The 17044-nt window shown below is 36.9% G+C and overlaps 3 protein-coding genes, 1 long non-coding RNA gene and 2 pseudogenes across 4 annotated transcripts; 1 reads left to right on the top strand and 5 right to left on the bottom strand.

Annotated features, from left to right (window-relative positions):
• Nucleotides 1-425: 425 nt before the first annotated feature.
• LOC104788860 (uncharacterized) lies at nucleotides 426-1963 on the bottom strand (annotated as a pseudogene).
• Nucleotides 1964-3299: 1336 nt separating this feature from the next.
• LOC104788859 (uncharacterized) lies at nucleotides 3300-4903 on the bottom strand (annotated as a pseudogene).
• Nucleotides 4904-6858: 1955 nt separating this feature from the next.
• Nucleotides 6859-8146, bottom strand: LOC104785416 (uncharacterized). Its single transcript, XR_767353.3, has 4 exons — nucleotides 7818-8146; nucleotides 7628-7720; nucleotides 7298-7512; nucleotides 6859-7217 (listed from the first exon to the last, which is right to left on the bottom strand). It is a non-coding gene; the product is annotated as an uncharacterized LOC104785416 (long non-coding RNA).
• Nucleotides 8147-8455: 309 nt separating this feature from the next.
• On the bottom strand, nucleotides 8456-10431 carry LOC109133061 (uncharacterized). Its single transcript, XM_087451999.1, has one exon. The coding sequence runs from the start codon at nucleotides 10367-10369 to the stop codon at nucleotides 8513-8515; it is 1857 nt and encodes a 618-aa protein (XP_087308125.1). The 5' UTR covers nucleotides 10370-10431; the 3' UTR covers nucleotides 8456-8512.
• A 370-nt stretch (nucleotides 10432-10801) lies between these two features.
• LOC104785415 (clathrin light chain 2-like) lies at nucleotides 10802-12479 on the top strand. Its single transcript, XM_010510622.3, has 3 exons — nucleotides 10802-11206; nucleotides 11593-11746; nucleotides 11986-12479. The coding sequence occupies exons 1-3, from the start codon at nucleotides 10911-10913 to the stop codon at nucleotides 12313-12315; spliced, it is 780 nt and encodes a 259-aa protein (XP_010508924.1). The 5' UTR covers nucleotides 10802-10910; the 3' UTR covers nucleotides 12316-12479.
• Nucleotides 12480-12799: 320 nt separating this feature from the next.
• Nucleotides 12800-16506, bottom strand: LOC104785414 (uncharacterized). Its single transcript, XM_087513090.1, has 5 exons — nucleotides 15667-16506; nucleotides 15425-15542; nucleotides 14816-14930; nucleotides 13337-14470; nucleotides 12800-13257 (listed from the first exon to the last, which is right to left on the bottom strand). The coding sequence occupies exons 1-5, from the start codon at nucleotides 15857-15859 to the stop codon at nucleotides 12994-12996; spliced, it is 1824 nt and encodes a 607-aa protein (XP_087369216.1). The 5' UTR covers nucleotides 15860-16506; the 3' UTR covers nucleotides 12800-12993.
• Between the last annotated feature and the right edge of the window lie 538 nt (nucleotides 16507-17044).

Raw genomic sequence — 17044 nt, 5'->3', positions numbered from 1 at the left:
CTTGCAAGAATCACATAATGGTCGAGAAGTATTACATTTGCGAAGAACTTGAGCTCTCGTTACCCATTTATTAAAATATTCGGAGGTCACATAATGGTCAAAACCATATATTCTCCCTAGACAACGTTTCTTGCAAGAATCACATAATGGTCGAGAAGTATTACATTTGCGAAGAACTTGAGCTCTCGTTACCCATTTATTAAAATATTGACCAGGCAGCATATATGGGTCTCTACCAATTAAGCATTCAATATGACAAGTGGTGTAACATTCGTTGCACCAGTAGAATACTTTTGTGCATGTATCTTTTAAATTACGTTCGCATACTTCACACCATTTTTTCTCACTTACTTCTTCACCACATGAAATTATAAGAAAGTGTGTGTCATGCTTATACCTTGCTTTGTATGGTAAGGTTGCACACATGAAACATAAAATAAAATTGCATTTGATGCAATTTAATGGTTTTAGACATTCTGTTTTGCATACGTGACATATGGGTTTTATTTCTGGGCCTAAAGCTAGGAACACGGGATGTTCATGACCTTCATAATAAAACGGGTCAGAAATTGAAGCACACCTTACATCAAGCTTGAAGTCACATACCCCTATCCTACACCCATAGGCAAAGCCAAGAGAACGACAACCACAAGTGTCGCAATGGAAAATACTGTAAGTATATCTCTCAGCAACCTCCAATATAAGTGGATGAGGATGTAACGCATGTTGGATTCTACGAGGAGCTTTAGCACATGTTTCATGGAGGATGAACTCACACTCCATACAAACATAGAAGTTACCTTCATATATAGGAAGGACACACGCTTGACAAAGCATGTTTTCATCATAAAATTTGCTAACCTCGAGTCGGAGATGATGCTCATGAAGAAAATAAAGTATCACTCCTTCAGATATCACCTCGAACGGCCCATCATCTTGTGTTATATCCAATATTTCTGGTACACCTTCGAGTTCTTTTCCATCCCATACATCCTTCCCAATAGCGCATATTGAATGAACAACATAATCGCTACACGTGTCACAAGTATATGCAGCATAATCAGCGCTAATACTTGAACGACAAACTCCACAAAACCATTCTCTAGATGGAAGGGAAAGAGTGAAGGAGATACGATGGCGATGACGTGATATCTTGATTATGTGTGGAAAATTCATACAATCATTATGAGCAACAAAGTTACATCTGAAACAAATGTAGGTGGGATAAATTTTTCTCAACATACCACAAAGGTTACAAGTTAAGGAAGTTTGTCTAGGGAAGAAAGTGAGAGGGTGGACATGATTTTTAGGTGGGTCTATAGCAAAGGGTATTGGCTTCATCGCACATATTGGATGCATAAAAGCCTGACATATGGTACAATGATATATCAACCAATGTGCTCTTCTTCCGCAACACAAACACTCAATTTTACGAGACAAATCATCATGAAAGAAAAGTTGGAAAGAATGCTCAGGGTGGAAAGGGTGTTTGATTTTAGGTGGAGACTGAACACATTCTTTGTGTAATTTTATGCCACAGTAGTTACAGAAGTAATAGTCTGTGCCGAAATTTGAGCCTTCGCATATGTAACATCCACCATTGGCATCAAATTCTCTATTGTTGCACCAAAACAAAGGCATTACATGATGATCATCAGAGTTTGTTGTTGTAGGAAAGACGTACTCTGGGGAAGAATTAAGCGGAAAAGTGTTTGAACTTCTAGAAGACATGTATTTCCACCGTCGTATTCGAGGGCATAAAAAAAGAGGTTGGAGAGGAAGGTCAGTGGAAGAGGTTGGGGACTGTGTTTGTGGTATAGGACAATACTTGGGGTGATGGTACATCAGTAATAGTTTGCCATCCTTTTCTTCCTCATGAAATGCACCGTTAGAATACATGTCACACTCAGTCTTTCTTTATTGTAATTCTATTAAAAGCTCTTTTAGATTGTTTTTGTTTTATTTTTTGTCATACAGGATATCAAGTTGTTAACAGTTTTCCACTATAAATATATATGAAAATTTGATTCCTAAAGTTTTCTTCTAGTTTTGATTATTTGATCCTTAACGTAAGAACATAAAGGATTGTGAAAAAAAAAAAATGGTGGATAGTGTTCTTTTCTTTGTAGTGGTAATAATGTTTTTCTTTAGATGCAAATAAAGAATCAACTTTTCTTTGCATATCGTTTTCGTCACTTTTGAAAATTTCCGACTCTTGATTAATGCCAAAGAGACTATAATTCGAGATTTAATGAACTCAATCAAGAATGAAGAAACACACAAAAATAAGGTTTGAATTTGAAAGTAAGATAATCGAACCAAAACCAAATTGCAAAACGTTTTAATTTTTAAATAAGAAAAGATTAGAAAGTTGTTGTCAAAAAAAAAAAAAAAAAGATTAGAAAGTGTCTTTCAACGACATAAGAATTGTTGTAATCTCGGGTTGAAAATCGTGGATCGGTTGAAACATAAACCATAACTAAACCGGGATACTCGTGATGAAGTAGGAAATTTTGAGCTCGAAAAAAAATCCCATTAAAAAAACAGTAGAACAAAAAAAACACAAATTTCCGTTATTACTGATTCTGATGTGAACTGCAAAACAATGTGTAAATGCATTTGTGATCTGGTTTAGTTTTAAAGTTTAGCGGCAATGTAGTGATTGAGTAGTTAATGCATTTGCAAATCTCATTTGCTTCTTGTTTGAAGTTTATTTTCAAACTTCAATTTGAATATTTTATCAACTTCACTTCAATGCCCGTCATATATATCTCTCAATCTGTCCCGACCAAAACTAACCGAAATAAAAACCTGAGCATATATAATCCAAACGTAAAAAATGAACGAAACTACAAAACACATAGAAACTATGTAAAGAAGTCTGTTTAGGAAGGGACAGTCACGCCTATTCTTAAACTTTCAACTCAGTATTTGTGTCAAATTTCTGTTTTAGCGTAGACAAAGCTTTTTCTTTTGTTCACAGCAATTTTGATATTTTTGGTTCTTCACTATATATAGTACCTATTTCATCATGTTTTTACCTTGATAATTTCTTGCGTGTATTAGCTTTCTCTTTTTCGAATCATCACAGCCAATGCTTAACAGTTTAAAAAGTCAAACTGATAGTGAACGGAAAAACAACACTTTATTTAACGGGATAGATGCTCGCTCATACATCTTTACAAATTCACCTTCCAAAAAGACAACGTACGTAGAACATGCATGCTATGATGTTGCATTTCTTAAATATTTTCCCTTGACAACGGTTCTTGAAAGAATCCCATAATGGTCGAGAAATATTACGTTTGCGAAGAGTTTAAAATTCTTTCCACCAAGAAAGGCTTCACATATGGCTCACCATCGAAATAAGCATTTAATGTGAAAAATGGTGTAGCACTCGTTGCACCAGTAGAACACTTTGGTGCCAGTATCTTTTAAATTATGTTCGCACACCTCACACCAATCTTTCTCAAGTACTTCTTCACCACATGAAGATGTGAGAAAATGTGTGTCATGCTTATACATTGCTTTGTATGGTAAGGATGCGCACTTGAAACATACAATAAAATTGCATTTGACACAATTTAATTGCTTTTGACATTCTGTTTCACATATGTGACATATAGGTTTTACTTCCGGGTCTAGAGCTAAGAACAAGGGATGTTCATGACCTTTGTAGTCAAACGGCTCAGAAATTGATGAACACCTTACATCTAGATAGAAGTAGCATCCCTTTGTGCGACACTGATATAGAAAACCACAACAACCACGATCACAAGCATCACAGCTGAACCAATCTACTCTGAGATATTCCAGAATAAGTGGATGAGGATGTAACGCATGTTGAATCCTACGGGGAGCCTTCGCACATGTTTCATGAAGAATGAATTCACACTCCATACAAGAATAGAAGTTACCTTCGTAGATAGTGAGGATGCACGCTTGCCAAAGCTTTTTTTCGTCATAACATATGCTGACCTCGAGTCAGAGATGATGGTCATGAAGAAAGTAAAGTATAACTCCTTCTGATATCATCTCGAAAGACCCATCATCTTGTGTTATGTCATCTTCTTCTAAGACACATTCAAGTTCTTTTCCATCCCACACATCCTTCCCAGTAGCACAAATTGAATGAACAATATAATCATTACATTTTTCACAAGTATATGCACCGTAACCACCGTTAACATTTTGACGACAAACTCCGCAAAACCAATCTCTGGATGGAGCAGAAGGAATGTAGGAGATACGATGGTGGTGACGTGACATCTTCATGATTCGTGGGAAATACATACAAATATTATGAGCTACAAAGTTGCATCTAACACAAACGTAGGTGGGGTTAGTTTTTCTCAACAAACCACAAACGTTGCAAGTTAAGCTTGTTTGTCTCGGAAAAAAGGTGAGTGGATGATTATGTTTTTTTGGTGGGTCTACAACAAATAATATTGGCTTCATAGCACATGTTGGATGGATAAAAGCCTGACATGTAGTACAATGATAAAACAACCAACTAGCTCTTCTCCGGCAACAGAAACCCTCGAAATAGCGAGCGTTATTAGGAGGACAAAAAGAAAGTTGGAGAGAATGCTCAGGATGGTAAGGGTGTTTGATTTTAGGTGGAGATTGAACGCATTCTTTGTGGAATCTTACATTACATTTGTTACAGAAGTAATAGTCAGTACCAAAATTTAAATGACGGCATATGTCGCAGCACCCACCATCGTTAGTATCAAATTCTTTATTGTTGCACCAAAATAGAGGGACTACATGATGATCACCAAAAGACATTGTTGCAGAAAAGACGTACTCGGGGGAAGAAGTAAACGGAGAAATGTGTAAATAAGACACGTTATTGACACGCCTGCGTCGTGTAGGGCATAAAAAAAGAGGAAGGTCACCGGAGGAGGTTGGGGTATGTGTTTGGGGTATGGGACAATACTTGGGGGATTTAATTCTCTGGTGCCCCTATACCAGAAATTCTTTTATGCATCACCTCCACTTATTCTCACTACCCCCTTCTTTAATGAAATGACGAAACTACCCTCTAACAATTTTGAAAAGAAAATTGAACGTACAACTACATCCAGTTGTACTGGATATTATCCCTTAGTTTGTACCTCCAGTTGTACCCATCGCATCTTAGTTGTACCCGTCGCACCCTAGTTGTACTAGTCGCACCCTAGTTGTACCAGTTGCATCCTAGTTGTACCTCGCATAGTGGGATTCGAACTCTGGGTGCGCGGGTGCGCATGGAACTCGCAACCACTGAGCTATTGTGTTTTTCGTTGAACATTTACCGATTTAATTATATTTAACCTTTAACAATCTTCATTAAAGGTAATATTGTCTTTTTACCATTGAGGGGTTTTTGAGAAATTGTTTTGATGAATAGGGGTATTAGAGATTACTTCCTACTTGGGGTGATAGTATACCAAAACTAATTTACCATCCTTTTCCACCTCATGAAATCCACCGTCGGAATCCATAAATGTTGTATAACAAAAATTATTTGTTATATATAGTAGCTAGCTGGATCAAGTTGTCAATATATGTCCACTATAAAATATATGAAAATTTGATTCTAAAAGTGTTCTTCTAGTTTCTACTATAATAGATCCTTAACGTGATAACATGGTGCATGCATTTTTTTGGTTATTTTCTTTTGTATATAATGACGTAATAATGTTCAATTATTAACACGCAAATAAAGAATCTCAACCAAACCTTTCTTTGCATGATCTAGTTTTCTTCATTTGTGAAAAATTCCGAATCTTTGAGATTCTCGATCAATTGATTGGTGCCAAATAGATGAGATAATATGAGACTTTATATATGAATTCAATCACGATACACATTTTTTTTTTTTTTGAATAAATGTTAAATTATAATACACATCAAAATAAGGTTTGAACAAAAACATCAAATTCAAATCACTTAACCGGAATACTCGCGATGGGATTGGAAAGTTTTGGGCTCAAAAAATTAAGCTCGTTATTACCGATTTTGCCATTTTAATTTCCAAGCTTGAAAAGACAAACAAGCGAGAGAGAGAGAGAGAGATGTCTGTCTTTGAAGAAGATTCCTTCGTTATATACTCAATGATGTGTAGACCTGAATCTTTGTATTTTCAATTTTGAACCAAAGAAGGTATGGCTCGTTTAGTTAAACCATTCAGTCTCCACTGTTTTGGTTTTGAGATGTACATAAAGTGTGGAGCGAATGGCCGTTTCTATTTATCATAAAAAAGACTCTGATATGAAGTGCAAAACAATGTGTAAATGCAGTTCTCTAGTTGCAGATCGTTTGTCCTAAAATCAGGTCTAGGTTTCGGTGACTGGTTAAGTTTTAAAGTCCAGCGGCATTGTAATGATGTTTGACATTGACATATAACTAGGGGATAATCCCGGGCTACACCCGGGTATATATTTGATATTTTTAAATTGATTATTTTGCTATTAATTCTATTTTTAGTTTCTTAATTATAGATGCAAGAATTTGCGGACTATAAATGGTTAAGATGTTTTGGTAATAGTTAGTAATAATATTTTTTATAAGATGTTTACTTTTCAAAATTTCATGTAGAAGATATTTTCCTTTCCTCATTTTATTATAAAAAAGAAAGGTAACGATAAATGTATATATGATTTTGGGAAGACCTCCAAGCTCCAATGTTGTATTTTTGCTTGAGTCACACTATTTGAATCAAAAAGGGATTTAAAGAACTGAGTCACAAATTTTTCATTGAGATTCGTATTACTGTGCATAGTCTTCAGATGTATCAATGCTTACCTATAGGAAGATATATATAAACAATGTCAATAAAATAATTGTATGGAAAAAGCAAACACTTCAAAATATTCGAAGCAAAAAATGGATCAACATATATGTTTAACAATAATTGCATAAGATGGTAAGAATTACAATACGTTATACCACCAGGTTAAACGAAAACAGAGGAGAGGATACATTAAAACTCCAATGGTCACATGAGACATCTTCTTTGTTCGATATTGGATACTTAATTGCACCACCGTAGCTCACCATCAGTCGTTTATCTCTAGCGAAACATATGTGCCTTGGAGCTTGACCAATCTTCGTCTTCACATATGTTGCGGCTGTAGGATGATCGATAACAACGCCTTGTGCTGTTGCAACTACCGGTACCGGAACAGTGTTCTTCTCTTCTTCCAATTTTGGAGTAAAAGCGACGGTTCCTACAGGTTTGTTTGTTTTCAGTTTCCAACCCGGTAGAAAGAGAATGAGGTATGGTTGGAAAATGTTAGATTGTATTTACCCAATTCAATATCTTTGCAGGTTCGTGGTTCCATCCTTGGTAAGAGGTTTCATACTTGTCTGCTTTCTCCGGTAAGAAATGAATATACTCGATAACATGTACAAAGTTTTAAAAGAATATATTTTAGTGTTAGAAAATGATGAGACTGAATCTTCTGTTAAGAAAGGTCCCGCTTTTGGTCACTGTTAGGTATTAGTTGTCTTAACATTTGAAATCTGCAATAGGAATCCATTAACAATGTTTGATTAGTCTCGTCTCTCTGCTAAACTCTATGACCAACTCCGCTTTTGCTAAATATCATATATCTATGAGTATATATTCAAGACTTACCCTATCTGATCTTGCTCCTTCTTCATTGCTCTGTAGCAGAAAGTTTAGACCTAGGTGTGCTCAGTTTTTGATCGTTACCAGAGCCTCTCACATCTGCTTTTACACTCATCCATTGTAAAGAACGAATCAATCAGATCTTGAGCTGTTACAGTTTAGAAAACATAAAGCTGACATTTAAAAAAATACTAACCTATATGTTTCTCTAAGTCAGTATATCAAAACTTGAGATAGTAATATAATGATATCAAATTTAGTAACATCTTCACAACACGTCTTCCGCTAGCTCTCGCTTGACAACCGTATTGTGCAAAAAAAAAAAACCCACTCGAATGATTCGATCCCTGTATCCTCCTCCTTGAAATTCAAACTCAACCGGATTTTAGAGAGATGCGTGATTGGGTAAGGTTAGTAGATCTTAATCTGGACGGAGACTATAACAGAGAAAAGAAGGTGAGGAGAGAACTTTAAAGAAGAATATTAACAGATGACATGAAGAGGTTAGAGAAGAAGAGATGCGTTACGAAGCAATTATGGGGGAAGACTGATCAAAGATGGCTTTATGGTTAACTTATGCAACGTGGCCGAATTTAATTTCAAATGGGCTTATTTCAATTGGACTAAACAAACATATCGATGAAGCCTTTTTGTTAATTTCTCCAGTCCAACAAATTTGTTAATTTATGCTGCTGATGTGGACACTCTCAAATGAGAGAAGACTGTGCTATTATATATAGGATATTTATTGAGCAATGCATTTGCAAATCTCATTTGCTTCTTTTTTGACGTTTAAATCACCAAAGCCATTATCAGTTAATAAATACCAAACTGAGAGTAAAAGAGAAACTTATATATATATACTTTATTCAGAGGGATGGATAAATATGTTTAAATACATTCATATGAACATACTATACGGTGGCCTAAATCATATATTTCATATATTCTCCCTAGACAGCGGTTCTTGCAAGAACCACATAATGGTCGAGAAGTATTACATTTGCGAAGAACTTGAGCCGTTATTACCCATTTATTAAAATATTGACCGGGCATCATATATGGGTCTCTACCAATTAAGCATTCAATATGACAAGTGGTGTAACACTCGTTGCACCAGTAGAATACTTTTGTGCAAGTATCTTTTAAATTACGTTCGCATACTTCACACCATTCTTTCTCACTTACTTCTTCACCACATGAAATTGTAAGAAAGTGTGTGTCATGCTTATACATTGCTTTGTATGGTAAGGTTGCGCACTTGAAACATAAAATAAAATTGCATTTGATGCAATTTAATGGTTTTAGACATTTTGTTTTGCATACGTGACATATGGGTTTTATGCCTGCGCCTAAAGCTAGGAACATGGGATGTTCATGACCTTCGTAATAAAACGGCTCAGAAATTGAAGCACACCTTACATCTAGCTTGAAGTCACATACCCCTATCCTACACCCATAGGCAAAGCCAAGAGAACGATGACCACAAGTGTCGCAATGGACAACGTCGTAATGGACATTATTGTAAGTTTTTCTTTTGGAGACCTCCAATATAAGTGGATGAGGATGTAACGCATGTTGGATTCTACGAGGAGCTTTAGCACATGTTTCATGGAGGATGAACTCACATTCCATACAAACATAGAAGTTACCTTCATATATAGGAAGGACACACGCTTGACAAAGCATGTTTTCGTCATAAAATTTGCTAACCTCGAGTTGGAGATGATGGTCATGAAGAAAATAAAGTATCACTCCTTCAGATATCACCTTGAACGGCCCATCATCTTGTGTTATATCCAATATTTCTGGTACACCTTCGAGTTCTTTTCCATCCCACACATCCTTCCCAGTAGCGCATATTGAATGAACAACATAATCGCTACACGTGTCACAAGTATATGCAGCATAATCAGCGCTAATACTTGAACGACAAACTCCACAAAACCATTCTCTAGATGGAAGGGAAAGAGTGAAGGAGATACGATGGCGATGACGTGATATCTTGATGATGTGTGGGTAATTCATACAATCATTATGAGCAACAAAGTTACATCTGAAACAAACGTAGGTGGGATAAAAAAATTTCAACATACCACAAAGGTTACAAGTTAAGGAAGTTTGTCTAGGGAAAAAGGTGAGGGAGTGGAGATGATTTTTTGGTGGGTCTATAACAAAGGGGATTGGCTTCATCGCACAGACTGGATGCATAAAAGTCTGACATATGGTACAATGATAAACCAACCAATGTGCTCTTCTTCCGCAACACAAACACTCAATTTTGCGAGACGAATCATCATGAAAGAAAAGTTGGAGGGAATGATCAGGGTGGAAAGGGTGTTTGATTTTAGGTGGAGACTGAACGCATTCTTTGTGTAATTTTACGCCACAATAGTTACAATAATAATAGTCTGTGCCGGAATTTGAGCCTTTGCATATGTGGCATCCACCATCGGCATCAAATTCTCTATTGTTGCACCAAAACAAAGGCATTACATGATGATCAGATCTCCTTGTTGTAGGAGAGACGTACTCTGGGGAAGAACTAAACGGAAAAATGTTTGAACTTCTAGAAGACATATCTTTCAACTGTCGCATTCGAGGGCATAAGAAAAGAGATTGGAGAGGAAGGTCAGTGGAAGAGGTTGGGGACTGTGTTTGTGGTATAGGACAATACTTGGGGTGATGGTACATCAATAATAGTTTGCCATCTTTTTCTTCCTCGTGAAATGCACCGTTAGAATACATGTCACACACTCTTTTAGTCTTTCTTTATTGTATGTCTGCTCAGGACTCTTTTTAAAATTATTTGTATATCAAACAGGATTGATATCAAGTTCTTAACAATTTTTCACTATAAATAATTGAAAATTTGATTCTAAAAGTTTTCTTCTAGTGGTATAATAAATAATGTTCTTCTTTTTCTTTGCATGCAAACAAAGAATAACTTTTTTTTTTTTTTTTGACCTCGAATAACTTTTCTTTGCAGTTAGCTTTCGCTAAGATTTTCCGATTCTTTGAGGTTCTCGATCAATTAATTAGTGCCAAATAGATTAATAAGATTAACCTAAACCATATAACTAAACTGGAAAACTCGTAATGGACTTGAAAGTTTTGGGCTCAACAATTTAAGCCCAATAAGAAAATACAAGAAACAAAAAAAAACACAAATCTCCTTTTATTACCGATTTTGCCATTTTAATTTCCAAAGCTTTGAAAAGACAAACAAGAGAGAGAGAGAGAGATTCGCGAGTTCTTCGTTCGTTCTGCTTTTTTGTGTTGGAGAGAGATGTCTGTCTTTGAAGAAGATTCCTTCGTTATACTCAACGATGATGCGTCTGAGTCCGTTCCAGTCTCAGGCTCTTTTGACGCTGCCACTGACTCTTTCTCAGCCTTCGACGGCTCAGTTCAAGTCGATGACTCCGTCGACGATATCTTTGCAGCTCCGTCTTCTGACTACGGTGCTGCTTACTCGAACGGTGACGATGGCCTCTTCGGATCTAACGGTGAACACGACGGTCCTATCTTGCCACCTCCGTCGGAGATGGAATCAGATGAGGGATTTGCTCTTAGAGAATGGCGAAGGTTAGATTAGATCTCCTGCAAAAAAAATAAGTTTTGATCTTTCTTCTTCCTGAAGAAATTTTGGATTAAAGCAGATAACTTTAGTATATTCTCTCTTTGTTTAATCTGAGGGTTTCATTTTTGAATTCACAATTGAAGTTATCTACTAGTCACAGTTAGTGTCCATTGTTCTCAGAAGTAATCAGTTTCATTAGATCTGATCTGTGGCTTTTGCTTAGAGGTTATTGCTTGATTCGTATGTTCTGCAGTTACCTGTTGATTAGGATGTGTAGATCTGATCTCATTGTATGAAAATCTTATGTGTTCTGTTGTTAGATGCAACGTGATGAATGTGTTCTTGTGAGTGATGTATTTGTGGTGGTGCTATGGTTTATGTTTATGTGTAGACAAAATGCAATTCAACTTGAAGAGAAGGAGAAGAGAGAAAAGGAATTGTTGAATCAGATTATTGAGGAAGCTCATCAATACAAAGAAGAGTTCCATAAGAAGATTGAAGTAACTTGTCAAAACAACAAAACAGCTAACAGGGAGAAGGAAAAGGTATGTTCTTTTTGCTTACAAGATTGTTGTTTTATCATAATCTGTGTTGTTGTTGTCATGTCGTTTTGTGGAGAATTGTCAATGGAAAGTCCAATGGCTTGTTGAATTCAAGATTTTCAAACTTTGACCATCTTTAGTCTTAGTAGACTCTTAGTCAACTGTAATTGATTGTCTTCATGCATTGTCAAGTTGAATGGATTCTAAGTTTTATGTGTTTGTTTGTCTTTGAACACTTGAAGCTGTATCTGGAGAACCAAGAGAAGTTCTACGGGGAATCCAGCAAGAATTACTGGAAGGCAATAGCGGAGCTAGTTCCTAAAGAGGTTCCTACAATAGAGAAAAGAAGAGGAAAGAAAGAGCAAGACCCTAAGAAGCCAACGGTCTCTGTCATTCAAGGTCCAAAGCCTGGTAAGCCAACTGATCTAACAAGAATGAGACAAATATTGGTGAAGCTCAAACACAACCCACCTTCTCACCTGAAGCTCACTTCTCAACCTCCTTCTGATGCGGCTGCTCCTCCAAAGAATGTTCCCGAAACCAAACCTGCCGAGGCGGTTGCTGCTGCTTAAAAAAAACCCTCTTTGGTTTTCTTTTTTTCATTGTTTACATCTGTGTGAATTCGGTCTTTACATTTCATTATGTGTTATAAACAGCTGAGAGATTGTTATGGGTCATGCGTGTTATTATTAACATAACTGTGTCGTATTGAATGATATTTTCATGTTTATTTAAATTCAATCAGAAGCCATTGAAAAGTGGTTAATATCTCAAATGAATCGGTTAAAGGAGGGGTACACGTAAAACGTCAAACCGCTACTTCACATATCAAGATTGGTTTGAAACCCTCTTTGGTTCACCAAGCCAACGGAGGCGGTTGTTGCTGCTTATAAAACCCTCTTTGGTTCTGTTTTTCATTACTGACATATATGTGTGAATTCAGTCTTTGCATTTTATGATGTGTTATAAACAGCTGAGAGATTGGATGGTCCATGTGATATTTACATGTTTATTTATATCCAATCTGAAACCAATGTGGTAAATATCTCAAATCAATAGGTTAAAGGATCCATCCATTTCAGGGTTAAAACGTAGAGACGAGAGTGGAGAGGTTTACATAAAACGTTAAAACGCTACTTCACATATCATCATCATCAAACTCGTGTGATAATAAAAACTCACAAACAATAAAAGAAAAGAGAATCTCAAAGGTGAACGTTTTACAATAGGCTTTTCTTTTCTTTCTTCCTTCATCTCCCTTGTAAGCTTGCAGGGGACCTGCAACCTCTCTCGCTGCCTGCGTCGTCTTCCTTTTCACTTGCATCTAAGCAAATGCCATTGTTGTTGCAGACACTTATCTCCGAGCTAGCGTTGCTGCTTGTTGCTAGTGGAGAAGAATCTGATACATTCATCGGCCTACCACGTGTATGTCCAGACCTCACACTGTACATTGATGATGCTGGAATGTTCGTCATTAGTGGTCTCAGATTCCCTGGAATAGTTCTACGTATGTCCTGTTTTCAAAACGTTTGATCATCAGTTAAAAACACAATTCCCACCACTGAGGAAGAGAGAAGAGAGATAAATGCATACCATATGCCTTATTGCCATATCAAGGGACTTCTTGGAGAGCGTTCTTCCAAATCCTGCACTGTCTGGTGATGAAGACTTTGCAGACAAGTTACCATGAGGAGAACCCTTGTCATCTGATCTGGGAGGAGCAAGTTTCCGCATGTTTATTACTCTCTCTACCATTTTTGTGCCCATCATCACCGGACTGACATTGTCACTGGCTCTGGAATATCCACGATTAACCGCAGGAACAGAGCTACCACTTGAGTACATTGGTGCTCTTCCTCTTGATGGCGAGCATGATTGCCTTCTTGGTCTTCCTCCTGGAGGACCCCCTGGCTCGACAGAACCAGAACGAGGGCTAGGAGCTCCGGGTCTGCCTCTTGTTGCTGAAAGTGGCCTTTCGGGTAATGTTGTCCTTAGATTTGGAGGAGTTTCTAATGAGAAACCAGGCATGTCTGATGGCTTCCATGGTCTTGACCTCACTGTAGGAGATGCTGCACGAGATAAAGCAGGGTTTTTGGATGGTGTTGGCATAGGTTTTGCTGGCGCTGGAGAAGAAGGCTTGATTTGGGATATCGTTGGCTTTGCTGTAGCAGTTGCAGCACTTGTAGAAGCAATTGGACGACGAGTTGGTGTAGATGACCTTGATATGGTTTTAGACGGAGGAAGTGTGGGTCTTGAGGTTGGTGTTGAAGATCTGGCAGTTGATCTTGACAGAGGTGTTGTAGACCTTGAAGGACCTGCAGATTTTGTGGTGGTGCTGGGGGTAGATCTAGTTGCTGAACCAGCAGATCTAGTAGTTGAAGTAGTCGGCTTAGATGCAGTAGGTGTGAGCCTAGATGATAGACTTGTTGACCTACTCATAGGTGTAGGCTTACTCGATGCAGATACTGTGGACCTAGAGCTAGTCAAAGAAGGTCGAGTAGTTGAGGAGACGGTGGCTCGCGACGTGGGTGTTGAAGGCCTTGAGGATTTTGAATTTGTAGTCAGTGTTGATGATCTTCCAGTGGGTGTGGCAGGTCTTGATCCAGGTCCTCCAGATGATGAAGGTCTACGACTTGCTCCACTGGAAGAGCTCAATCCAGGAGAAGAAGTTTGTTGCCTAGATGTTAAATGGTTCCTTGCTGCAGGCTCTGTTGAGGAATTCGCCAGCTACGACAGATAAATCATAGGTTACCATAACGAAGTAATGATTCTATATATAGAAAAACAAAAGGTTCCGAGATCGAACAACTAAAACATTCAATTACTGTGTAACATAAAACAATTGATTAAGGATATTAACTGAAAGTGTGCTACTCTAAACAAAAAAAAAATCTATGAAACTTGAGATGTAAACGTCACAGGCTGATGCGGCAGGTTAAACCAGCAGTGGCGGTTCATAAAAACAATAATAGCAGAGCTTTATTATAACACTGGTTGCACTACTTTAGGTTGTTTATCTAGTATCCAGGAGTTGATAAAAGAGGTCAGAACAATAAGCAATAACATCCTTACCCGAGAAGTCAATGCAGCCGGGCGACTCTTTGAATCACCAGTCTGACTCATTATAGTCCTATGTGATTCCATCTCCAGCGATGGAAACAGAGGAGTACCTGGAGGGGTCAGAAGCCTTCAAAAGACACAAGGAGAAGTTAGAGTCGAAATAATAAACAGATAAATGATATACTGTTTAAGAAAGCATATGAAAGACATAACACAATATGCTGCATCATTCACAAAGATGATGATCACTTTATGCAGCAAAATTCTAAACTTGATAAGCATCCAGTGCAGGACTGACCCCAAATTCGAGTTTACTAGATTCAACAGATGCCTTACATAGACAATATGATAAAATGTGAAGAAACAACACAACTTCAAGGAAACAAAACTACTAGGCAACATACATCAATTATCAACAATACTACCACATATACATTACTTCAGAACCTCATGGTTAAGATACAGCAAATCACTAACTAACACTATCACAAAGAATACTTAAACCGCTTCCACTTAAGGTGGCTAAGAAAATTCAAACCATCACCGGTGAATATGTTCACACACTGAGAAATTATGAACCATAGCATCTCAACATGAAAAATTGCAACTAAAAAAAGTTACCATTCATAGTCATTTTTATCGCCTTCAGAATTAAGAAAATCATCAGGAGCAGCAGTCTTCCGAGGTGGTGGAGCACCACCTGAGATGTTAAAAACCGGTGAAGTTCCAGGCTTTGAACCTAAAACAGATCAAACCACCCATCAATTCCTAATCAACAACCTTCTTCACCAAACTCAGAAACAACATGATGCCACAAATTTAGAAAGAAACAAAACAAAAAACATATCATATCAGACACATACCTAAAGGAGAATCAAACTCATCAGGGTTGTTGTTAAGAAGAAGATTCTCCTGCTCTTTCTCACGACGTCTCATCTCAAGAAACATAGAAAGCTCTTCATCTTTCTCAGCCATCAAAGAAGCTCTAAGCTGTTGCCTTTGCCTCTCTGCTGAATCAAGCAATAGAGACTCTTTTGCCCTAAAACTTCGATTCATTTCTCACCAAACTTACAGATCAAATAGACACAGACTAAGAAAAAAAAAAAAAAAACCTAACTTAGCTTCCAATTTACTCCCAACGGAAAAAAATTATCCTAAAAAAGTTAAAATTATTTTTTTTGTCTCTACAAATTGAAACGAAAAATCGAAACTTTCACAAGTTTAAAAAACTTTAACTTGCAAATACATTTTGCAGCAATTTCTCATTTGAAAGTACTAAGAAGTTGAAAGGGAAGAAGAAAAAGAGTAAAGTTAACTTTTTTAATAAAAGGAAGAAGAAGAAGATGAAGACACGAGGTTTCTCAAAGAAACCGCCATTGTCGAGGAACGGAGCTCAAGACCCTAACTACAGTTTACGGAGATAAAAACCCAGAAGCTGGAGAAAAAAACCTAACAGAGAGAGATTTTGGGAGATCGAGGGAGAGAGAGAGAGAGAGAGATTGAGGAGGAATTGGGAGAGAGAAGAGAGAGAAGAGAGAGAAGCGAGAGAAAGTGTGAAGAGGAGTGGCATTGAGTGTAATTACTAAGCTTTGTGATCGGTTAAATTGGAAACTTTTTCACAACTTTTTTTTTTTGGGGTTTGATGAGAAATTTTTTTTTTTCAATAGTTTTAATTTTCATATAGATGAGTGACGGGACATGACATCTGGACTGTGGTGGTACCTAATGTGCTATCAATTGTTTCTATCGCTTGAAGCCTAAGGGATTCAGTATTCTCTGTTCCCTCTGCTCTTCTGCTATCTTATTTTATTTTTTATGAGTTTGTTTACTCAATGATTATTCCAATGTTTTTTGTTTCCTTTTTTTAAGATTATATTGTCAGATATCTTTGAATGGAGTTAATATTTTATTATTCAACCATATGAACAATGATCTTGAGATTGTTGTATTTATATATATAATCAGGTTTGTTGAACCATATAAAGAAATAGTTTTGGAGTGGTAAGACCTTTGATTGAATCCTGATTATTAATTTTGGAAATATATAGCTAGAGACAAGGCTAACTGATTCAATTGGAAATCAGGTTTTCCACAAATTATTTGGTTTTAGTCTGTCATTAATTACCTACTGATTATGTACATATATAAGTATATACTAAATTTCTAGTTTTAGAAATGATTTTTAAGTTTAAAATATTCTAAATATATTTATTTTATTATTTTAGCTAATCATTGGTAATG

This window comes from Camelina sativa, chromosome 5 (assembly GCF_030686135.1).
Source record: "Camelina sativa cultivar CO46 ecotype springtype chromosome 5, ASM3068613v1".
NCBI lineage: Eukaryota > Viridiplantae > Streptophyta > Magnoliopsida > Brassicales > Brassicaceae > Camelina > Camelina sativa.
Note: the sequence above shows the minus strand (reverse complement) of the source record. Positions and strands in the feature narration are given on the sequence as shown.